Here is a 23,746-nt window from a genome sequence, read left to right as displayed (position 1 = left end):
ACAGCAGGAGCACGGCAGAGCAAACATAGGAGCTTTCTCTTTTCATGCTGCTCAGCCTATGTTGACATCTGCAGAAACCTGGGGAAGAAACACTTTTAAAATCACCAACTTGTATTAAAGAAATCAGCACCTGGCTAGAAATTACACTACAGAAAGACACGCTTGGGACATAAAGCAGGGCAGGGCTGAGCTCAGGGATTCCAGTCCCTGGTGTGGAGGAGTGGCTGGAGCGAGCTGGGCAGACAGCTGGGAAAGTGCTGATCTTGTTTTTTTCACAGATTCCTGTTTTATTGGAGACTCGTGCTCCACCCGGAGTCAGGATGTTGCAGGCAGGGAGGGCAGGAGCAGCAGCTGCCTTCTTTCCCTGCTGTGCTGGGTGCCGTGTCAGCAGGTCACCAGGGAAGTGATGGATGGAAAAGGCTAAAGGCAGAGAAAAGCTGGGTGTAAATGGGGTGTAATTAATAAATTTATACAGTGTGTATTCTTTGGAAGTGCTCCAGAAACCTTTTCCACTGTGTGCTTATCACTTGGCCGACGTGGGACTGGCAGAGATGGTCTCCGGCTGCCGAAAAGGCAGGTGGTGTTTTAAGCAGGCTCAGGTCTGGTTTTGGATTCCAGTTGGTGTCTTGTCAAAAGCACTCTGGCATGATTAACACCTCCAAACCTGCAACATGATGGTTTTGTGTAATATTTTATTCAACCAGTGCATCCCGACTCCACCATGCCTGGGAGAGGTGTTTGGTTGCTAACTTTTGAAACGAGGAGATTTTTCGAGCGCGCATGCTGATGGGTGTCCCAAAATTCCCAGGTTCAGCTGCTGTTTTAGTCTGAAGAGTCTGATTTCCACACTCTGCATGGAAATCAGCTGTGCAGTTGAGGGGGTTTTCAGATATCTGTGAGCCCTTAGGAAAGAGGCACTGCACCCCTCTTTAACTACACTCTGTGAACTCTGTGAACATGAAGTCCATGTCTCCCCTTTGGATTTTCCTCTCAGACGGAACTGAAAAAAATACAATGCTCCTCTTAATAACCCCATCTGGTTTTAAATATTGTTACGTGGAAGGAACTGGTCATGTTCTGTGTGTGGGTCTTTCCAGTGTGCTTTTTGTGTCTCCACTGTGGATTTTCCTCTTAGATCGGACAAAAAAATATAAAGACTCCTTACAATACAAGTCTCCTCTTAATAATATTAGGACATGAGAGCAAGTCCATAGAGAAGGGCAATGGAGGCGGGGAAGGGTCTGGAGCACAGTTCTGATGAGGAGTAGCTGAGGGAGCTGTGGGGAGCTCAGTTTGGAGAAAAGGAGGCTCAGGGGAGATTTTAGCACTCTCCACACAGAACGGTGTAGCCAGGTGGGGCTTTTCATCCAAGAAACCAGAGAGAGGACAAGGGAACAGTGTCCAGCTGTACCAGGAGAGGTTTGAGTTGGACTAGGGAGCAACTTCTTCACCCTAAGTAGTGGTTAGATATTGGAACGGGCTGCCCAGGCAGATGGGGACATCACCATCCCTGAAGGTGTGTAAGGAAAGACTAGACATAGCACTCGGTGCTCTGGTCCGCCTGAACATCGTGGTGTTTGACCCGATCATCTCAGAGATCTTCTCCAATCGTTTGTAGTTGGGCGTGGGGTTTTTTGGGGGGTGGGGCGGGGGGGTTGTTTTGTTTTCAAAGGCAAGGGCAGCACCTGGCTGCCGGTCCTGCGCGGCCCCGAGGCAGCGGAGAGCCCATCCCACCTCGGCCCCGAGGCAGCGGAGAGCCCATCCCGCCTCAGCGCTGAGGGCGGCGGCCGCTCCCCCTCACGCCTGGCCCCTGGGTGGGGGGGGGAGCGGCCCCGCCCCGCCCTCGCGCCCCGGAAAGGCGGGAAAGGCGCGGCGCAGGCGCGCGGGGAGGCCGCAGCGATGGCGCCGTGCGTGCGGGGGCCTGGGGGGTGTCCTGTGGGGCTGAGGGGGACAGCGCTGGCTGTGGAGGATAGAGAGCCCGCGGGGCTGAGGGGCGGAACTCCGAGCTGGGGGTCACAGGGGTTTCTGCGAGGAGCACTGACACCGGCGGTGGGTGGGGTGTCCTCGGGCAGCAGTTTGGACGCGCAGGTGTCTGGACTGGCAGAGGTTTAGGGGTGCACTGAACTCCAGGGGTGTTGGCGAGTGAATACGAGGGTTGGTGGTGAAGCTGCTGTCCACTCCCCCTGCCAGCTTTCAGCTGCTAAGTGGGAAGAAGTTAAAATTCCACATGATTATGAGCAGCTGTGGTGCAAGTTGTCATCTGCTTGCTTGTGCTCCTTTTAGTACAGAGGTGTCCAAGCAGGCACAGCTTATGGAGGTGCTGAAGAAGGAGGTGAGGGCGATGCTGATAGCTGCCAAAGCGGGCTTGACACCAGAGCAGCTGGAGGAGCAGTACACGGCCATGGTCTGCAAACCTCTTCCTCTGGGCGACCTGGGCTTCCAGTCCACCTTGGAGCTGGTGACACAAATGCCTGAAGTTGTCCGAATCTCTTCTAAGAATGGTATTTTAATGCTCAAAGGTGAGGTTTTGTTTCCAGATGGATGGAGGAGTTGTTTGGAACCTGACACTGGAGTCAAGTGTTGTTTAGATGTGCAGAACTGTATGTCACATATCTGTTAATCGGTTTCTCATACGACTGGGTAATTTTTTGTCTTTGGTATTTCTTCTTTTATTTTGATCGGCCTTTTAACACTTTGGTGCTCTTCCCTCCTGAAAAAAGTCACCCATGCTTCTAGTTATTTTTGTACACTTTTTCACTCTGCACTTGGTTTAGAAACTGACGTAACATTTCCTTATGGGTACACTAGAACTGGTAAGCATCACTTTTTCTGTAAATGCAGACTATAGCAGGAGCCAAAACCAGGGATGAGGCCTCTTGAGAGAATCTGTGAAAGTTTCCATACCTGACCCAGTAGGAAGCATAGCCTTTATCAAAGAACCTTTTTCATTTCCTTTTTCTTTGTAGTAGAGTTGTGACAACAAATGGCAAGTTGCAAAGAGTTGATTGGGAAGGGTGAAATGATTGTGGGCTTTTTGAATGCTACAGTAACACATGAAAAAGTTGTTTAAAAGCTTGGGAAAGACCCGGGCTGTTGTCCCCAGAAACCTTTCCTGGGCTGGGGATGCTCTGTAGTGAGAGTTTATTGTGACTCTGCTTTCCCAGAAAAACTCTCAGTAGCTTAGTTTTTGTTTGTGATCCTACATCCAAGAATTTGACCTGCCTTCCTGCCTGGTCTGAATTTCTAGGGATGAGGGTGCAAACTGATTTGCTGGCTTTTAAAAATAGTTCAGTACAGTTTGCAAAGGGCAGGGTTGCTGGAAATCAGCGATGGTTTAGTGTGATTGCTTTTGAAGGAGACAACTGCTTCTGGAAAGGGTGTGGAGAAGAGGAAAGGAGGGAACAAAGAGGTGCTTTGCCAGTGTAGAGCTTTTAATGGTTCATTATTCTGGTTGTCTATTTCTTTCTGTTGCAGCCATTGCAGACGACTCCACCAAAGGGATTGCTAAGCTGGTTGCCAACCAGAAAGCAAAAACACGTAAGGCATCAAAGAAAACTGCTTCAAAGTCAAATGCTACTTTTCCCACTAAGAACTCGAAGAATCCACAGAGTTTCCAAACTCTGAGTGCTGGGACTCCTGTCCTGCCAGCAACAGTGAAGGCTGAGCTGCAGGACCTGCTGAGCTCCTCACCGCTTCTGCTCACGGACTTGGACAAGGCCTTCCTCAGACGCTTTGGCCGGGCGTTCCAGTACAGGCAGTACGGATTTTTGTCCGTGTTTGAAGTCCTCAGGAGCATGTCTGATTCCATTGTCATTGAGCAGACAAAGACAGGTTCCTTGCTGGTCCTGAGGAAGTACTTAGCAAGGACCACAGAAAAGGAAGAGATGCCTCAGGGTGAGGCTGAGGAGGAGGAGGTGCCTCAGGGTGAGGCTGAGGAGGAAGAGATGCCTCAGGGTGAGGCTGAGGAGGAAGAGATGCCTCAAGGTGAGGCTGAGGAGGAAGAGATGCCTCACAGTGAGGCTGAAGAGGAAGAGGTGCCTCAAGATGAGACACAAGAAGAAGAGATGCCTCAAGGTGAGGTGGTGTGTTTAACTGAAATCATGCAGCTCGTACAAGCTCTGTGGCCAAGCAGCTGTCTTTCAAGTGACTGTTGCTGCATTTCCAGTTGCTGTAGAAGTCCTGATTCCCCTGGGGTTTAGCACAGAAGGGCTGTTGGGCTCTGCAGAAGCAGCTGTCACAAGGCAGTTATCTTGGTAGCAGGGAATTTAAGGGGAAGGTTTCGTCACACTTCCGCTGTTTCGTGGTGTGAGGTGGAAGAGGGGCTGATCAGCCCATTCGGGGTATGGGCGTGCTGAATGTTTGTGCAGGACTGGAATTTCTCGTCGTTCCAGAGAATAGGTGAAAAAAATAGAAGGATCCTCTGAATGTCTGCTCTGCAGGCTGGTAAAGCTTTTGCTGTACACTTTTTGAGACTGAATATTGAACACTGGCCTGAAAGGCTTGGCTGCAGTGTTCCACAAATGAGACGGGACTGCAGATGCCCTCATCTTTCCCATAAAACCTATGGGAGAGGGTAGATAATCACATGCAGTTCCTGCCAAATTCACAGCTTTTCCAGGCTTCATTTTAACATTATTCTAGCGATGGATTTTAACCTCTAGCTTGTTTCCAAGAGCAAGTGATTCTTGTTTTGCTTTAATTTACTGACACAGTGAATCCTCATGAATATGGTGGCTGTGAATGCTACAAGTATTGAGGTAAACGGCACCAGTGCTTTCAGACTTCCATTTTTTTATGTTTTCCCTTTCTGCTTAATATGCAACACTGTATCGGTCAAACAAAGAATAACAGCCAAATTATTGTCTTTGCAACAGCATCTGCCTCTGAGATGCCTCCTTTGGAACCCACCTGTGAGACAGAGAGCTTCTGCCAGGCAGCACATCTGATGGATTCAGAGCCGGTGCAAACACAAGCAGTAGATTTGGGTGATCACCTCAAACAAGTAAGTGGCTGGACAGATGATCTATAGATTTTTTTCATGTCGATTTCAAGGGGTGATACTCTTTTTACTACCTTTGTTTATTATGACTTTGCATTGTTGAGGCACTGCTACTTCCAAACATTTTTTTTTGCCTGTTTTTGATGTCCCTGGAGGCAACCAGACTCATAGTGACCTGGTGGATAGCTTTATGTGGCATACAAAGTCAGTCTTTTTCTGGTCTCCTTCTGGTCTTGAGGTCTATCAGATCATCCAAGGGCAGCTAAGTGTTATCTCGCTCGCTTACAAGAGCGGTGATACCTTTTGGTGTAGCTCCTTGTAACTGGACTTCAATAACTTTGTTGTGAGACAGGTATTCAGCCTGGAGAAAAGGAGACTCAGAGTGACCTTATCACTCCACAGCTCCCTGAAGGGTGGCTGTGCTCAGCTGGGGTTGGTCTCTTTCTCCAGGCAGCAGCTGACAGAACAAGAGGACACTGCCTCAAGCTGCACCAATGGAAACACAGGTTGGATTTTAGGGAGAAGTTTTTTACAGAAAGGGTGAGAAAGTACTGGAATGGTCTGCCCAGGGAGGTGGTGGAGTCACCATCCCTGGATGTGTTTAAAAAAGACCTGGATGTGGCACTCGGTGCCGTGGTTTAGTTGAGGTGTTGGGGCTGGGTTGGACTCTGATCCTGGAGGTCTCTTCCAGCCCTGTGATTCTGTGAAATTTCCCCTGCTGCTGTGGACAGGGCTTCAGTGTCAAACAGTTTGACAGAGCTGGGAAATGTTCCTCAGTGACCTTGATTCCTGCAGTCTCGAGTCTGCTATTTGGTAGGAAATTATCGTTATTTTGTTTTGTTTAGCAGTGTGTTTTTAGAAAGCAGTGGAGAATGGTAGTGCAGAGGCTCTGAACTGCCAAATCTTTTGGCAGAATTTGTTTGTCCCTCCTTTATTTTTTTTCTGTTGAGCATCTTTAGGCCTTCCTTTTCTCAGGAAAATTCTTCTGCTTAGAGTTGTTTCCTCTGCCAAGCTTGTCCTGTGGCGGTACCCAGCTGTACAGTTGGAGCTTAGAGGCAGGGAAAGAATCCCAAGGGTTCTTCCTGACTTTGGTGTTTTGTGTACTAATGAGCTTGGAGGTCTGGAATTATGAGTTGGACTTTGTGTAGCACTTGATAAAACATACCCTTGAGAGAACTTTGGCAGCCTGTTCTGATCCTTTTAACAAATGTTAGTTTGGTGTGATGAGGTCCACAGGGAATTTCCCTGGGTCAGACCATGAGTCTGGTTGTGTGAAGGCTATGAAAGGGGAGAGATGGTCTAGGTAGCCCCAGATATTTGTTCCTGGGTATTGCAGAAGGAACCCATTTAAAGATCCTGGCAATACAAGACCTGGAAGACGTTCGTACAACTCCTGTTTGTCATGGAACACCCAGCTTGCTGTTTTGCTTTAAAAACTCTAAAGAGGAAGAAAGCAGTTTAGGATGTGTTTGTTAGGGTGTGCAGTGCATGTTTGTTCATCAGGATGCTGCAAGGTAGAGGGGAAAGATGCAACCTAATCCCTGCCTTGGTGAAAGATATCCTGGAAGTGTTTTTAGGGTCAGCTGGGGCACAAGGGCTGAGTGCATCTGCTCAGTTCCAAGAAGGATAAAGATGACAGAGCTGCTGCACTCAGGAGCTTTTTCTTGCTGCTGTGACAAAAGGAAAAGTGTCATCCACACCACTCTTGGCAGCTGCCAGTCCATCTTGGGGCAAGGACTCAGCCACTCTTGCAGGCTATACCTCTTAAAAAGCCTGGTTTTACACTGTGTACTCTTGCTTTGTCTTTTTATAACTTTGTTGCATTTTGTGAGCTTCTCTTCAAGTGCGCATCCTGTAAGTCTTTCAAAGAAATGTCTGCTGTCACTAGCAGTATGTGAGCTAGCATATAAAGCTCATGTGTGCCCTTGAAGATCTGATCTGAAGACCTTTCTCAAAGCAAAATTGTCCCTTAGAAACCTCACCATTCACAGGGACTATGCAGAGGAAATTTGTGAAATTGTAAATTTTTAGAGGTGATGGTGCTGCTCAGGCCAGAATTGCCTCAATTGCTTCTACTCTCAAAAATTTTAACTCAAATGTTTTAGTCAAAATTTCTAGCTGCAAAAAAAATTGAAGGGCATTAGGCTTTACTCAGTCTGCAGAAGGAGAGACCAGGGAAGTTGTCACAGCACCAAGCCTGCCACAATTCAAGAAACATTTGGACAATGCTCTCAGGCACATGATGGGATTCTTGGGATGGTCCTTTGCAGGTCTAGGAGCTGGACTTTGGAGATCCTTGTGGATGCCTTCTAACTCTGAATATTCTATGATTCTATGATCTGCACCTTTACAAACTGATTAAGAGAGCCTCTATTGCAAAACCCCATTGTGTGCAGCTGAATTTAGATATAAGCAACAGGGAGTGTGCTGGAATATGAGTTGCCCACACCTTGCCTGATGTATGATGCAGTGATAATTTGTACTGTGTTCACAATGAGGGAAATTGACATATTTTTGACTTCTGATCATTGGTGAAGTGCTGTCTGCTGGCACAAAAGAAAGCTCCTGGGGCAGTGAAAGTAGCTGATGTCTGATTAAGGCTCCCATCCATACCACTTTGTGCGAAATAAGGTTTTCAGCAGTAAGAATAATGAAAAATTAAAAGCTGTGCAAACAGCTCACTTGTAAAAATTTGTCTAAAGTGAGAAAAGAACAGAATTTGCAGATTTTGACTGGTTTTGTCTTTGGGAAGTAGCTCTAGTGTGAAAGTAGGACACGCTCATGTTTCTGTCACTTCACAATCATTTTCAGATAGTTTTGCTGGTTCGGTCTTGTACTTTTTCATGGTCGTGGAACACAGAAATATCTTTTCAGTAAAATCCAGCAAAGAGGTGGGGTGGGTTTGGGGTTTGATTCTGCTTTGCTTTTTTGGCAACAGTCATTCATTACTTTTGTCTAAGTATCTGACCTGACTTCAATTCCTCTCCTTTATTCCATGCAGGAATATGAACAAGGTTTTTTTGTTGCACCCCTCTTAACACTGGAGGGAAGAAAGAAAGAGAGTGTGAAAATGATTGTTTCTATCGCAGGGAAAGTTCTCATCCAAGTTTGTCCAATTTGTTTGGGTTCTCTGATATTCAGTAATTCACAAGTCCCCAGGAAAGCAGGACTATTTTTTAAATTAATGGAAAGGCCAATTATGCGTGTTCAGTGCGTGATGAGACGTCTGAGTGCCACCTCCCGCTTATCCCCTTGCAGCACCAAGGTTTTGAGCAGCTTCCATCGACTCCAGAAATCCCTCCAGATGCTGTTCAGAACAGGAGGCTTTGCAGTCTGCCGCCTCTGAAGAGAAGGTCCTTGGTGGGAGTCGTTGTGGAATTCGTCGTCTCTCCTAGCCAGTTCTACATCCACATCTGCAGCACAGAAGCATCCAATAAACTGCAGGATCTGATGTTTGAGATGAGGTGGGAGCATACTATGCCATTGCAGTGGGTGTTTGTGCTGAGGGAACCGGGCACTCAGCTCTTGGTGGTGGTCACTGCTGGCCTCATCACTTGGTACAGAGATGCTGGTGCTGTTCTGAAGCACTGCTCAAAGTGTTTATTTCCTTTTAACTAAGATGCAGTGAGTGTGCTCACCAGCAGTTCCTGTGGTTTGTCTGTGTCCTGGCAGTTCTGCACTTTGTAAGCCTGGAAGGGTTGTGGAAAGGAGCTTGAAGGGCTCCTTGGTCTTGTCTGTGCAGCTGTTGCTAACGTGCTCAGTTAAGGTTTTACTTCCACCTCCAACCCTGAACCTGGGCCAGTACTCCAGAACCTGGTTCATGAGAAAGGCTAATAATGTCAAGGTAATGGTAAAAAAGAAATGATTAGGATGACTGTGTTTAGCCTCTGATTAATCCCCATCAGTTAACTTTTTGTTGGACCCCAAGAGTATCATTCAAATGTTAAAAGTTTGGGGTTACAATCTGATTCCCAGTTCAGTTTTAAGTGTGGCCAAACAGAGATATAAAGGGTCTACTAAAGCAGCTCCTGAAAATTCTTGTCATGGGGACTTTAAAAAGTCAGGATTCTTTTGATGCCCCATGCATTTCTCCTTGTTCATCTCCTGCATCCTCCTAAGCCTGGTTCCTCACTGTGATCTTTTGCAGACACGTTTACTCACATAAAGTTGCATCTGATAAATACATCATGCCCGAGTCTGCAGTGCGGCCTGGGCAGCTCTGCTGTGTCATGGTCTCCACGTGGTGGTACCGTGTGATCATCCACCGTGTGATCAACGACAGGGAGGTTGAGGTGTTCTATGCAGACTATGGACACCTGCAAATTGTCCAGAAGTCTTCGCTGAGATTCCTCAAGTAAGTGAATTACACGTGGGTGGCAGAATCGCAGAACAGCTGAGGTTGGATTAAGCTTCTGGAGGTCATCCCGTCCAGGCTCCCTGCTGAAGTGGGGCTGTCTAGAACAGGCTGCCTAGGACCATGCTGAGATGGTTTTTGAATGTTTCCGAGGATGAAGATTCCATGACCTCTCTGGGCAACCTATTCCAGTGCTTGGTACTCTCCTTGTAAAAATTACAGTTTCCAGCTGGTCCACACAGTGCTGATGCATGTTCTTCCCCAAGTGCAGGACTTTGTTGAACTTTGTGAGGTTCCTATCTGCCCATTTCTCCATCCTGTCAAGATCTATCAGGATGGCAACCTGACCCTCTAGGGCACCAGCCACTGCTGCCAGTTTTGTGTCACCAGCAGACTGAGGGTAGACTCTCCCTCATCATCCAGGTCGATGATGAAGGCGTTGAGCAATGCTGGACCCAGCACTGGCTCCTGGGGTGCACTGCTAAATCCTTTCCTGTGTCTGCCTTCACTCTTCAGTCTGTCACCTCAGGGCAAGCTCCCTAATGCTCCTTCCTGGGTTGCATGAATGGATATACACATTCTCCTGAAGGCACATCCCCCGGGTGGGACTTGTTTGCAATGTCAGAGGTACTTTTCCTCTGCAGTTCAGCATATTTTCCATATTTGTGTCTTCCCCCTCGTTTGCCTCTCCTTGTGCCTGGCTGCTGGCATTCTTTGGTTCAAAAGTCATGGTTCTCTGTCTGTAACTTTGTCTCCACAAGGGGTTTTGATGGGAAGGTGCTTGGGCCAGGGAATGCGTAAGCGACCAGTTGTTATCGCTGATTCTGCTGTGCCCATTCTCTGGATATGGAGTGTTTTCTGAAGCTTCTGTTGGGTTTTAGTCATGAGTGCACATTCCAATGTATGCTTCTGCATTCCTAAACTGGTAGTAAAACCCAGAAGAGGAGGAAGTTCTGCTGATTTATCCCTGTTTTTGCTGTAATAGTTTTGCTTTGTATTTCAGGTGGCACTACTTGAAGCTCCCTGCTCAGGCCATCCCGTGTTCCTTGGCGTGGGTAAAACCCGTGCAGGTATGCGTCCACATGAAGTTTTGTTTATTGACATATGTAGAGGAGTTTTCAAGTACAGGTTGTCTTTTTCACCTGCCAGGGGCAAACATTTGGATGAAGTCAGGTGTCCTGTTGATATTTACAGCAGAATTAATGCTGTTATGTTCAGTGGAGTGTGCTGGGTGAGTATCTGCTCTACAAGCAATCACCCTTCCACTGCTTTCCTTGCCATCACAGCATTCTTGCTTATGTTCTTGCAGAAACAGATGGCTACTGTTAAGCAACACAGCAAACTTGTTCCTCTCTCTGCCAGTAGTTCCCCAAAGTCCTTCTGAAACCTTGGTAGCCTCTAACCCTCTGTTTTAAAAACTTATTCTGTGACAGAGCTTTAAGTGAGTTGGTTTGATGCTGTTAGCAAAGCCAGAGTTACAGAGGTCATAAGAAAGGTTCTCTGTGGTGGGAAACCTCTTGGTCAAGAAGCCTGAGAAGTACAATCTCTGAAGGAAAGCATGTGAGCAGAGTTGCTGCCTGTGTGTTTTTAAAGATGTTGCTTTTAAAAAGTTATTTGCCTTGGGTTTTGAGGGTTAATCACAGGAATGAGAATTGCAGGCTTTGGGGTAGTTTGGTTTCGTTTCATGCTGGGAAGCTTGTCTGCCTGACTTTCCTGTATTTGTCACTAGCCTGGCCTAGCTCAGTTGGCTTTTGACAAGTGCCTACCACAAGGAAAAGTCTCAGGTGGTGGACATTGATCTGTTTATGGTAATTTTACACTGTTTACTCTTCAGGGTACATGGTCCAGTGCAGCAGTCCTCCTGTTTAAGCATCTCTGTCACTTCAAGAAACTTGTGGGCATCGTGGATGAATATGTGGATGGTGTTCTGTACCTCTTCCTGTGTGACACATCCACCAAGGAGGATGTCTACTTCCACTCTGTCTTGAGAGATACAGGATATGCTGATGTCTGTGAAGAGAACGTTCCTTCCCAGGTCAGGAGAGAGGCGTGTGCTGCTGAAAGGGGAACGATCCCTATTTGGGTGCCTGTAATGGGAAGATTCTTACCTTGAAGCAAGTGGTTTTGTGAAGAGAAAAAGTAGTATTCCCTGCTTTCCTGTAGCTTTTCATTTTGTGACTGCATCCCAGAGTGTCTAACTCTATGGGGAGAGCTTGCTTTTTCCTAAGGTGGAATCTGATGGTACAGAAGAGATGTTCTGTTTAGTAGAACAAACCGTTTCCAGCCTGTCTTCTAGCAATGGATTAAAAGTTGATATGGAAGTGGTTTGGTTTACAAACTGTCATGCTTTGCCCGTGAAATGTCCAGCACTGGATGGCATAACCATGGTAATTGCCTATTGTCACATTAGTTGTAAGCCAGATCATCTGTGCTTTAGGCTTACCTGTGGCATTGTTTGCATGTCTCAGCTCAGTTCCAGTAAGAACTGTGTGGTTTATGCAAACCCTTGGAAAGGTACTGCCATGATTTTATATTTCAGCAGAAAGCTGAGTTTTACATCCTGGAGTGCTTCTCTCTGTTGTTTTATTCAGCAGATGCAGAATGCATGTTCTGGCAGGATTAGATCCTGTGATGGTATTTTTGCATGTGTAGGCCAGATTTTGGGGGAGAGGGGCATTTTGCTGCTGGCAAAAGAGGAGTTGATTTTCTTAATAAGGCCATTTCTGCAAGAATTTGGAGCTGTCTCTTGGGTGTTGTGCCCTTTCATCCATTTGCTGGCCTGTTAGAGATTTGCTGAATCCTTTTCATTCTTTGGTAGTTACAACGTGGAGTTTTTTTACTACTCTGGCGTGGTTTTTATTTGTTCTAGGAATTTGAGGAACTGAATCCTTCAGCCTTGTATATTCAGCCCATTGGAGAGCAGAGGAATACTGAAGTGGCAGAGCAGAAATCTCGAGATGCAGTGAAACAGCAGCCTTGAAGCTGGATGGGGCTGAGCTGTGACCAGGTGAGAGTTTGGCACAGCTGTCGTTCCATGAAATCAGCTCCAGGGCTCAGCAGATGTGTCTTGTCTTAGTCCCATGGAAGTTTTCTCTGGAGTTGGTTTTCTGCTTTTATAAAAAGCAAGCAGAAGCATAATATGAAAACTATTACTAATGTGGATCATAAATACCTTTCTGGCTGCCTGTCCTCTGATCCCTCTGCAGACTTCAGGGAGTCTGTGTGCTCTCTCTAAGCTCCCGTATGTGCACCGTAATTTTTCAGTTTGAGAGTGGACTCAGAACTGAGAGCAGTGCCAGGTTCTTATGATCAGTTTGACTTGGCGCTTCCATGGTTTTGCACCCCTGGGAGCTGGGAAGTGTTTGTTTTCCTCTTAGATCTCTGGGGTTTGGCAAAGGATGTGTAGTAATTCAGGGTAGCAGTTTGTAAATGCAGGAAAAGACCACAAGTGCTAGTGGTGAATATTTGCAGTAAAGGGTCGAGCTCATCCTAAACTGACCTGAAAGGAAGTGAATTGCAGTCCTGGTTGTTGCTGGGGGTAAGGTTCTGTACAGCTACAGGTTTGTTAAAAAAATAACTCTAAGGGTGAATGTAAAGCATATGTGTATGCTTTACACCTTGGGTTTCAGAGCATGTTCAAGGAGAAGCCCTTGGCTGTTTAACAGTTTGATTAACTGCTGAACAGAGAGGTTAGCAGGGAGTAAACCCCAGGTCTTGAGTGCAGTCTAGGGTATTAGAAACCATTAGAAACACCAGGAGCACTGGTCTACGGGTGATTCTCTCCCCTTTTCTGTATTCTTTAAATTGTAGTGCTTTCATGAGACATTTTACTACAGGGACCAAAACACCTTTCAAGCCAGTGACAGCTGTTGAAGTGTTCAGCAGTGGGCCTGCTCTGGGGTTCTTTCTGACACTGCTCTGAGAGAAGAGGGAAAACAAGTGTAATGCTAGTAACTTGGAAAGTAGTCATTTTCTATAGTTTCTTTTTTCTAGCCAACTTAAGTTTCTGTGTTAGAGAAACTCTGTGTAACTCTATTGGATATTAATGTCCTTGCTCAATTTATCAAATGAACTGAAAGACACAAACCACCATCTTATTGTATTTATTTGGAAGAAGGTAATGTGGGGAACACTGCAATTCTGAGTTTGTGTTTCAAATCAGGGATCTGGAGGGTTCCTTACCTAGCTGACTAAAGCAAGATGCATAAATGTCAGACACAGGTGGTGATTTGAGGACTGGAGGAATGTAAATGCATCCTGTCCCTCAGTAAGAATGGCGTGGGCAGCAACAAGAGACAAAATTCATCTTGTAACCTTGTCCTAACACTCGTATTTTTTCCTGCATGTTAAGCAGAGGTTTTCAGTGGGCTGCTGGTATCCAGCTGAGTAGTTGGCTAATTGGACTCTAGTGATGCCTGTCTTGGCATCCTGTCAGCACTGAATTCCTGCTGCCCAGCCATCCTTGCTGCTGCAGGAGTGCCTCACAGTCCCCTCCTGCCCTGACAGCAGAAGCAGCCCAGAGAGCAAGTACCCAGATTTTGAACAGCTGTGGTTGCTGAATTGCTGCATGTCTGTCATTGCACTAGTTTTCTCCTCCATACTGAGTTAAAAAATACAAACACAGCTCTCCTCTGTGGCTGAGAGGTGAGTGAACATCCCTGAAATGTAAATTTAATTTGAATTCTTAAGCAAATATGCAGAGGGGCTTCCTCTGACTCAGCTCCTGCCTCCTTGCAGAAACTCCCTCTGTCATTGCTGTCACTGGTTCTGCGTGGGGCTGCTGAGAGATGAGACAGCTGTTAATTTCTTTGCTAAGAGAGAGTGCCTTGTAATAATCCATGGCTCTTTCCAGCTTGCTGTGGAGGAAAAGCTGCCCTTTGGCCAAGGGGACTGGGGGATTATTGTTTTGTAGTCTTCTTGTTCTGGTTTTTTAATTATCCATTTGCTGACCTTCCACTTCTTTGTAAATTTGGAGAGATAATTAAGATCAGGGCAGCTAATGAGCTGAGTGTGCACTAATTGCATCCTCTCGATTTTTTGCATATATTTGCAGACATCTCATTCTCTTGGAGAGTCCTCAGTGCCCGCTGTCTTAGTCAAGTCAGTGGAAGACCTTTATACCTCCTTTATTTACTCCAGGCAACCAGCAGAAATGAGGCAAGATGACTCAGATCAGATAGAAAATTTTTCCAGCAGGGCCCAACTTTAGGAAGCTGTACATCTCTCTGTTGGACTCCTGGCAGCACTCTTCCTGCTGGGCCGCCTTGACAGTATGAGCAGATCCATCAGTCAAAATTGACTGACAGAAGGTTGAGCAGCCTGTTACTGTGCTGTGAGTTTTGCAGCCCCTCCTGGGTATCCTAAGGCTGGAACAAATGGAAATGTTGGTGTTTCTGTGGGCTGGAGATACCACAACAATAAAGAGTTGGATGCAATGTGCTGGGTTGACCTTTGTGCAGCAAAATGGATCTCTAATTGTTGAATGGGAACAAATGAATTGAGGCTTAGTTCTCTCATTGCTGGGTTTCGTTATCTTTTCTAGACTTTCTGCTGCTTGCGTGCAAAAGCATTTGTTTCTCCACTGCAATGTTCATTTCATGATGAGTCTCCCAGTCTCTCAACCACAGGAACTAAAGCATTTTGTAAACCCTGAGTTCCCTGTGTGTGTGTTTGTCTTCCACCTTCCAAATGATGGAAGAATTTACAGCACCCATACAAGAGTTGTTCAATTTACAAGGTGGATTTACAAAGTGTCTTGCCAAAGGCTGTTTGTGCCTTGGAACTTTCTCTCTAGAGCTCCCTAGACAAAACCCACTGAATTCACATCTGATTTCCCACCTCTGGGGAAGCGGAGGTGGACCAGGAGGAGAGGGGTCCTTGCATTATACCATGTCAGACTCATCAAATAGGTGTGCAGTAGCAAGTCTTTCCATGGCCTGGTGAGGTGCAGGCAAAATGGATTTCAGTCTTAAACCAGAGCTCTGGGATTTGCCTGTGTAGATTTGAGCTTTCTTTTCTGTGTTCCTCTTTATGCAGATGAAGAAAACATGAAGACCGAGACCTTCCCGGGAGTCTCATGGCTGGCCTCTGCGGTGCCCTGGGCTCTGTGAGCAGGGGTCACCTCAGGAACTGTGTGTCCCTCCTGCCCTGCTCTCTGCAGGGTTGGCAGCTGCATGATTGGCCACTTCCCATGCCTGCTTCCAGTGGCTGCCCAGCCTGACAAGGAAGGTGTGATAAGAGGGGAGAAGCTGGAGCTGCTGCCAGGGAAGGCTGTCTGGAGCAGCACAGGCTCTCTATGACCGTGCTGTCGGGGCCTTTTTTTTTCTGTTGTTCAGAAACGTTTAATCCCTTGAAAACACCTGGAGTGTGATGTCTCAGGTGTGCCCAGCAGGTGTGATAAATGTTAGCTTTACTTTCAGGAAAATAGTTTGGTTTTGCTGTACCAGTGGTGTACTGAGTTACTGCTCTTTAACATAATGTTTCAGGAGAACATCCAAGTGTCACATTGTGTTATGCATCCTTTAAGTTTAGGAGAGGGAAAGTGGCTGCCCATCCCTCCCTCCTTCAGTGCATGGGCTGTTTTGACATTGTGTGTTTTGGTTTTTAACGCAGTGACTGCTCTACACACTCCTTGCTGTGAGGAGAGCCAAAGAAACCTCCTTCCCTAAGAAGAAGATGCTGTGATTTGTTGGATGTCGTGTACAAAGTGTCAGGAATCTTATGTTAAAGATACAGAATAAAACCCGTAAGGAATCCAGTGAGAGAGAGCCTGAAGTTTGACCATGCCTGTGTAGCTCCTTGCCCGTGGCAGGTGATCCTAATGGGTGTTAATGCAGAGAAAAGCTGTGAAAACAGAAGAGCCCTGGTTAGGAACACTGGCACCCAGCTGCTTTTCTGGTACCTGGAGTGTTCCTCACATCTTCAGGGGCTTCAAGGGCCATTCTGTGCCCACCTGCAACCATGCTCTGCAAACCACCAAGAAAAGGTGAATTATACTAGCAGTAATACTGGAATGGGTCAAAGCCCAGCATAAGACGTTTGTGAATTGGACTAGTTGATCTTTAAAGCTCTCTTCCAACCCAAACCATTGTAGTATTCTTTCACTTTCTTTTTTCTTTAATTTCAGTATTTAAGGGTGGTTTGGGATGTGAAACAGCTGAAAACCAAAAAAATCTGTGGCTGGTTAGAAAGCAGCTGCTGGGAAAGCTAATGAAGGAGATGGAAGGAGAAGCAGCTGAGGGACTGGGGTCTGTCCAACCCTGTGGGGAGATTCAGAGGTTTCTTGACTTCTCTGGGTTGGGGCACTCACTGCACATTTTTGTCATCCATCACTGTGAGCTCACCCCCTGCTGCAGAACCCCCTTTTTGTTTCAGGGAGGTGACAGCTGGGGCCAGGGCAGGGTGTCCTAAGACCCCCCAGATCCTCTTGGATGTCTCCCTGGGCTGCAGCAGGGGCCTGGACTGGGAAGAGCTGGCAGCGTGTCCCTGCTGCTGCTGGGTCACTGCTAGGTGGCAGCCGAGGCCAGTGCTCAGCAGCTCAGCTCCCTGCAGCCTCAAACTCCTCTTCTCTGGGGGCCTTGGAAGGTGAGGGGCTGGAGAACATCCTGCTCAGTGGGCAGGTCCCCGTGCCTCTGTCCCGCTCCCTGCCTGGGGTGCAGCAGGCCCCCAGGCTGCCTGGGCAGGGAACTGGGAACTTTGGGGATGGGTCCCACTGCTGTTTCAGGACATTGGGAATGGGGAGATGCCGTGGGGTCTGGAAGGGGCTCTGTGGATACTGGGAGCTTACATGTGTGCAGAAAGGTAGCAGCAAAGTTGTTGGGGGGAGCCAGCAAGCGTTAAACGGTATCCCTGTGATATGAGAACTCCCAAAACCTGCCAGTTTGGGTTTGGAGGGAGCATATTCCAGGCATATCACTCTTTTTGTACCCTGGGTACCTGCCGAAGGTGGGCTACAGGGCCTTGCTGCTATTCCATGTACCTTTCTGCATGCTGAACTGATCAGGATTTCTTTTTTCATTGCGATTTTGCCATTCACGTGTTGTCTGCAAGTGCTTGGTTAGTTTGCCATGCACTTTCAATCAAGATAAAAGGTGAAGAACTGAACCTTAACCCTGAGCCTGGATGCCCCCAGCACCTGATGGACAGAAAACCTACCTGGAGATGCTCCCCTGCTCAAGGTAATCTGAGCAGCTCTTCCCAGCTCTGAATGTGAGCTGCTCTTCCCAACATCTCCCTTCCCAGAGCAGTTCAGCTCACATTCCTCATGCCCAGCAGGTCCGTTTGTACATTTGTTGCCTGAGGCAGTGGAAAAAAGAGAAAGATGCCTCAGGGACTGGAAAGTGATGCTGTATTCATGTCCTTGCCCTTGGGTATTGCTGTGTGCCAGGTGGTGGGGAAGGAGGGGTAGCTGTGCCAGGCACTGGGATAAATCTCATCAGTTTTGGGGGAGCTCAGACCCACAGAGGTGTCTGATGGAAGGAGGAGGGTGCTCTGCTCTGCAACAACCCTGTTCCCTGCAGGCATCATGTCTCTCCTGGAGGGATCTGGAGTTGTCCCCCTCCTCGTGGAGCGTCTCCATGGGGCACAGCGTGGATGACCCTCATCCCAGGGTGTGCATGTAAAGGGGTCCTGGTCCTCCAAAGGAGCTTGGGGTGGAGCTGCTTTCCCCTCCCTTGCCCCTGGTTTCCCCCTTCCCCACAGCTGTGCTGCCAGCAGGGGTGATCGACTCGGATTCCCTGGGGAGAGGACCAAAATGTTTAGAGGAAATTAAAAATTGAAAGGCAACATAGCTCTACAGCTCTCCTTAAAAGCCGGGGTTAAGCAAAGCACCAGCAAGGTGCGTGCTCCGGGGATTTGCTAATGGACTCGGGGACGGGAGGGGTCTCGGTCAGCCCTGGCAGGTGGATGGAGCTGGGGCGGGCGGCTCCTCCGCTGCCGGGCTGGTGGGAAGCAGGTGCTGGGAACGTGGTGTCCCTGTGGCTGGGGCCATGCACGTCAGAGCAGAGCCACACCCGGACCACCTCAAGAAGGACTCAGGTACCGCTGGCAGTGGGCGGGTCTGGGAAGGGTGAGGAGCGGCGCTCCGGGCAGGGATTTTGTTTTGGGGCCGCGTTGATGGAAGAGTTTCTCCCGGCTGCAGCGGTAATCGTGTACTTTGAGTTTTAAACGGGATGTCAGGAAGCATTTGGCTGGCGAGGAGGATGGGAAGTGACAGCTCACTTTGGATGAGCGGGGCTGCAGAGGTGGCCAAACACCTCCCTCCCTCTGTCCCTCCCTCCCGGCACTGCGGCCAGGCAGGAGCGGAGCTCGGGGCTCCCAGGGGACACCGAGGGTCCTGGGCTGGCCCTGCCGCTGTGGCTCTGCCGTCTCAGCGTGGGTGACGTTTTCCAGATCGACGCCTCAGCCCATCCCACCCCTCTGCACTTTTGAGTCAAGCCATGCTTTGCAACGTCGGGTTCCGCTGAGAAAATCATTTGGGCTTGAAAACCAAAATTGAGTGCTTCCGACCCTAAAAACGTTTTTCTTTTTGTTTTTAAGTGGGTTTTGGGGGGGTTTTTTGGTTTTTTTTTTTTTTTTTTGAGATGGAAATTGAATCTTTTCCTTGTTTGGGGAGGATAAAAGTGCATTCAACCCTGCATCAGATTGTTTCACTTGACCCACGAGTAAATGCTTTTCTTTCCTCTGACCTGGAAGGCTTTCTTTTTCTTTCCATTTGGCAAGAAAAAGGGAAAAGCCAAATCTTGGTACAGGTCACTGCAAAATAAGGTCTGGAGCTGGAGCTTTTCAGCCTGAGCTGTGCCAAGACCCATCAGCTCTTCCCACCAGTCCCAGGAGCGGTTCCCTTTTTCTTGCAGTAAAAACTCCTGGGTTTGCCTTGTATTTTGCTGGGAGAAAATGACTGCCAGGCAGGAGAGCAGCCTCTGGCTGCTGGGTTTCGAATGAGCAGAGATGGGGACAGTGCTTGTGCCTTGCTGGCCTTTTGGAGGACATCCCTGGGATGGCTCATGCAAGCTGGCCACCACTGCGTCCCTGCAAAGGCCCATTTGGGTGGCTTTGGGGAAAATGCCAAGATATTCCTGCTGGCAGGAAGGAATGTGTGGGGCAGCAATTCAGCTGGAGCCTCCCTCAGGTGGGAAATGGTGCCTTTTGGTTGAACCAGGGCTGTGCTCTGGGGTTTGGTGCTGGCTGTGAGGATCTGTGCACACCCAGTCCCACAGAAAGAGGGGCTGTGGGTGTCCTCCTGAGCACCCCTTTTCTCCCATCTTCAGCCTAACTGCTCCGGGGTCATTTCCAGTGTCAGTGGCACCGCTCCAAGCACAGCGTTCAAAGGAGAGGGGGAAAGGAGGGAGCTCCTCGTGGATGCTGTGGAACGCTTTGACCTCGCAAGCAGCAAGAAGAAGGGGGGCAGATGGTGTGGGCAGTTCTGCATCCAAAGTATAAGACCAGTTGGAATTGGGACTGCTGCTGGTGAAACCCTTTCCTGGTGCTGCTGCAGGAGAGGAAGATTGGCTCCTTCCTGCTGACAATGAGTTGGCAGGGCAAGCGAAGAGGGCTTGGGATGGACGAGGCTCCCCCTGGCCCCTGCTGCCCTCACTCTCTGTGCGCGGCTCCTCATCCTCTCCCTGCTGCCAGGAGGTTTCTTTTCTGATTCAGCTCTTCCAGGGCAGAAGCTGATTGCGGAGGGGTTGCGATCTCACTTGTGCTTTTAATCCCACTGCTGTCAAGCTCCATTAGGAGGTTTGGCATCATCTCACTACCTCTGGGGCCGGGCCGCCGTTTGCCCGGCCCGAAATGAGGACAAGTCCGGGCTACGCTGGAGCGAGCAGGGGCCGGGAAGGCAGGGATGCTTTAGGGGCCGCGCTGCCCCCACTGCTCTCCCCAGCGCTTCCAGACATTGGGAGGGGCTGCAAGAAGCGTGAGACAGCTCGTTTTGGTCGCCCGGCCGGTTTGGGAGCGGGACGCAGAGGAGCTGGGATGGCGGTGGGAGCCGCTCCCCAGGCACTGGAGGTGCTGGAAAGCTTTCGGCGCTGCAGCCTCAGCCCACGCACTGCTCCAGCTGCCTTTGGATGACCCGGGGCCGAGCTCCCCCCGCTCCTGCCGCACACGTGTGGCCGTGGCCGGGCTGCGTGCGGAGCCGGGCATCCCTCCACTGCTGCCGCATGCGGCTCCTCCGCGGAGCCAGCGCAGGGGGCTGCGGGAAGGGAAGGGAAGCGACTGGTACAGAAAAGGGCTGAGCGTCCTTCCCAGCCTCACACTGGGCTGCACGGCTCGGCAGTGCGAGGGGAAGGTGGTGCCGCTCATCCCTGTCCTGGCCACCGATGTCCCATGGGTAGCTCCCTGGATTTCCAGGCCCATGTGCTTCAGGGCGGCTGCCCTAGGGCCAGCCTGGCTCATCACTGCTCTCCTGGGCTTGTTCACAGCAGTTTTGAAGCTCTGTCTGCCCATGTGCTTGCAGCTACCTGGAAAGGAGCTGACATATGACAAGAACATGAAGAAGGGCAGGGGAGGTGGGAATACAGAGAGCCATAGCCCTGCAGGCTCCTGGGGGCTGTCTGGGTGGTCATTGGGGTAATGGAATCTCAATCTTCCCTGATCTTCCTCTCTCACCTATGCCGAGGGAGGGTAGAGCCAGGCTTGTCTGCCCACAGCCAGCAGCAGCCAGTGCCAGGGTTTGGGTAGACACTGCTATCTTGATTATGGCCAGAGTGTGACTCTGACAGGCTCCTGTGCAGCCAGGAAGGTTGGAGAGGGCTCTGCTCCTCTCCAGAGGGGAGAAAACCTTCCAGTGAAGGTCTTAGCCCAGCCCCGTGCAGGGGCTTGGGGGTGCTGGTTTGGGTTGGGGTAGCACCACTGCACTCCTTGCTCCTCGCTGATGCCTCCTGAAGCTTGCCAGTACTTGAGCCTGACTTCTTCCCTGTGGGTTTGCCCTGTCACGTGGATGGCCCGTGGGTGATTCCTGGGAGGATGCTCCTACCAAACCACGGATCTTGTGGTACCACGAGCCTGGAGAGGTGGGTGCTCTATGTGCGGTAAGGTCACCCTTGGCTGCAAGGAGTTCACTTTCTGCTCTGTCTGTCCTTCACTGTTCACTAAGGATCACCCAAACTCCCCCTTTGGGGCTGGCATGGACTTTTCCCTGTGCCTGCTGCTGGCCTTGCTTGGAAGCACATGAACCACAAATCCCACTGGGAATGTTTTCGCTACCAACCCAGTACTGTGGCTGTGCCCACAGTGATCGATGGGCCTCTGCCAAGACAAGCAGGGCTGTGGCTTGGCAGGCACTGAGACCCCTCAGCAATCGATGCACCAAGGAAATCCCTGGCTCTCATGAGAGCAGACCAGCATCCCCTCCCTGCAGGCCATCTCCCCTAACCAGGGGAGCACTGGAGCAGGGTAAAAGCTCCTTGCTGAGGGAGAGCCCCAGCTTGCTCACAGAGTGCGGCATATCCTTCCTGGAGCCATGAAAAGCTGTTCAGATCCATCAAATATTTAGGCTTTGTGTTTGTGGGTGGGCAAAAGGAAAGCTGTGTCTCATGCCAGAGCTCTATCCACTAGCGGTGGAAAGGGCATCAGCGCTTTCCCCATGGGATCCCTGTGTGGGCTGGGGAAAACCCCTGCCTCCTCACATGTGCTGGGCAAGGAGGGTGAAAATCAACAGGTTTTTTAATTTATCCAAGTTTTCTAAGGGCACCACCATTCTCATGGCTGTCCCAGTGGATACAGGCTGGTGGTGCTGTCCCTTGCCCCTTTTTTATCCCAAACTTGCCCCGACCCCATGCAAGGGAGCCCATTCCCTTTGTGTGGCTCACTCTGTGTCTCCGGGGGAGGATGAACCTGGAGAGATGTGTCTACTCAGCTCAGGGAAAACATCCCAGTTTTAGACTGAACAGTCCAAAATGTAATATGGGATATTTTCCCCACCCCTGAACTATCTCAAGGTAAGGTAAAGTGCATCCTTAGCTCCTGGCAGGGTCAAGGAGCACGTGGGTGAAATATTCCATAGACTAGACAGATTTGCCTTCCACAGCTTTAAATCCTGTGCCTTGATCCCCCTGCACTTTCAAGCTTGTTCCCATGCCCCTAGGATGGGGAGATGGAGCAGCTGAAGGAGGGAAGCTGTTCTTGCTCCCAGGCTGATGCTCTGGGAGTGCGAGGGGTTAATACTACCCTGCTGCCTAATCACAGCCCAAAGCTGTAAACCCCGACCCCGGGGGAACACCATGGCAGCTCTGGATGTAAAATATTCAAGCCTGGGCTTTAATGATATTTATCTTTGGCAAGGAGAAAGCATAACTCTCGGCTAACGATGTTAGCCAAGGCTCATTCTGTCTCTCGCCCAGCGCAGACGGATGGGCAGCCCTGCGTGTCCCCGTGCAGTGTGCACAGCTCTGCTCCTCGACACCCGGGCTGCAGTTCCTAGATAGTTGTAGTGATGGAGAAAGATTCTCTTTTGGGCAATGCACCCTCCCTTGACCAGCTCCTGGGGGAAAACAGCCATCTGCCCCATTCAGTGGGTGCGCAGGTGCCACGGCTCATCTCTCCCTCGGCCCATTGGGATGGGGGGTCTCTGCAGTCCCCTAAACACATCAGATCTGGGGGGGAGTGCAGCTGCACAGAGATCTTCCTGTGACACTGGTGCCTGGCTATGTGTGATCCCTGGGTTGCAGGATGAGCACATCCCTCAGGTAGTGGAGATGTCGGGGCTGCTGGGCAGCTCCTGAGTATTCCTCGTGTGGCTGGGCTCGTTTGTCGGTGTTTGTGCAGGCAAAAGCAAACCCACCGAGGTGTAGGATGACTAATGAATGCACATCTGCCATGGGAAATGGGCTGTGCAGGGGGAAGCTGTGCATTAGCTCCCCTGAGCTCTCCCCAGGGAGAAGGCAGGCTTGGGAAGCTGTGGCCATATGCTCCTGGATGGGGATGAGAGGGATGAAGGTCCAGTGAGGGGTGAGGATATCACAGGATCGTGCTGAGACACTGTAACCTATGCATACACTCACCCCCTAACCAGAGACACAAACACGCTCTGGCTGACTCCTGAGGGCCTTTCCTTGTGTTAATTCCCCATTGTCAGCCCAGAAGCCCTGATGTAGAGAGCTTGAAACCTGTGAGGAGCAGGCTAGATGCAAGTGAAGACAGAATATAGCACTGTCAGGCTTTTTCTGATTGATACAGCAGCCTTGGGCTCTGCTAAAATGAAAATAAAAGCAAAATCCAGCACAGAAGGAAATAAATTCTCCTGCCAGCAGCTGCTCAGCTCCGGCATCAGCGTTTTGGGCTGGTGGAAATGCTGGCCTGAACAGGAAGGAAATGATTGATGTGCTGGAGTTCAGGGGGGTGAGGTGTACCACAGCAAGGGCACCCAGGAGCAGGGCTCTGCAGCAGGGCTGGGG

The 23,746-nt window shown here is 49.5% G+C and overlaps 1 protein-coding gene across 6 annotated transcripts; it reads left to right on the top strand.

The window, feature by feature from the left end:
- The first annotated feature begins 1,850 nt into the window (after positions 1 to 1,850).
- On the top strand, positions 1,851 to 17,433 carry TDRD5 (tudor domain containing 5). Of its 6 annotated transcripts, none has more exons than XR_005702157.2 (11): positions 1,851 to 1,907; positions 2,289 to 2,519; positions 3,475 to 4,074; positions 4,875 to 5,002; positions 8,258 to 8,463; positions 9,147 to 9,353; positions 10,357 to 10,423; positions 11,188 to 11,388; positions 12,223 to 12,360; positions 15,390 to 16,338; positions 17,403 to 17,433. XR_005702157.2 is itself a non-coding variant. In XM_040072928.2 (10 exons), exons 1-9 carry the CDS (start codon positions 1,900 to 1,902, stop codon positions 12,331 to 12,333), a joined length of 1,764 nt encoding a protein of 587 aa, XP_039928862.1. In that variant the 5' UTR covers positions 1,865 to 1,899; the 3' UTR covers positions 12,334 to 12,360; positions 15,390 to 16,429. The 6 variants fall into 6 exon arrangements, 3 of the variants coding, with proteins under 3 accessions (XP_039928862.1, XP_039928863.1, XP_039928864.1); XR_005702155.2 differs by having other exon boundaries at positions 1,865 to 1,907; positions 2,284 to 2,519; positions 17,403 to 17,432; XR_005702156.2 differs by lacking the exon at positions 1,851 to 1,907 and adding an exon at positions 1,983 to 2,088 and having other exon boundaries at positions 2,284 to 2,519; positions 17,403 to 17,431.
- The last annotated feature ends 6,313 nt before the right edge of the window (positions 17,434 to 23,746 follow it).

This window comes from Hirundo rustica, chromosome 9 (assembly GCF_015227805.2).
Source record: "Hirundo rustica isolate bHirRus1 chromosome 9, bHirRus1.pri.v3, whole genome shotgun sequence".
In the NCBI taxonomy this organism is placed as follows: domain Eukaryota; kingdom Metazoa; phylum Chordata; class Aves; order Passeriformes; family Hirundinidae; genus Hirundo; species Hirundo rustica.
Note: the sequence above shows the minus strand (reverse complement) of the source record. Positions and strands in the feature narration are given on the sequence as shown.

Coding starts and splice junctions, on each gene's coding strand:
- TDRD5 (XM_040072928.2), top strand. Junction 8,464..9,146: donor GATCTGATGTTTGAGATGAG/GTGGGAGCATAC, acceptor GATCTTTTGCAG/ACACGTTTACTCACATAAAG. Junction 11,389..12,222: donor AAGAGAACGTTCCTTCCCAG/GTCAGGAGAGAG, acceptor TATTTGTTCTAG/GAATTTGAGGAACTGAATCC.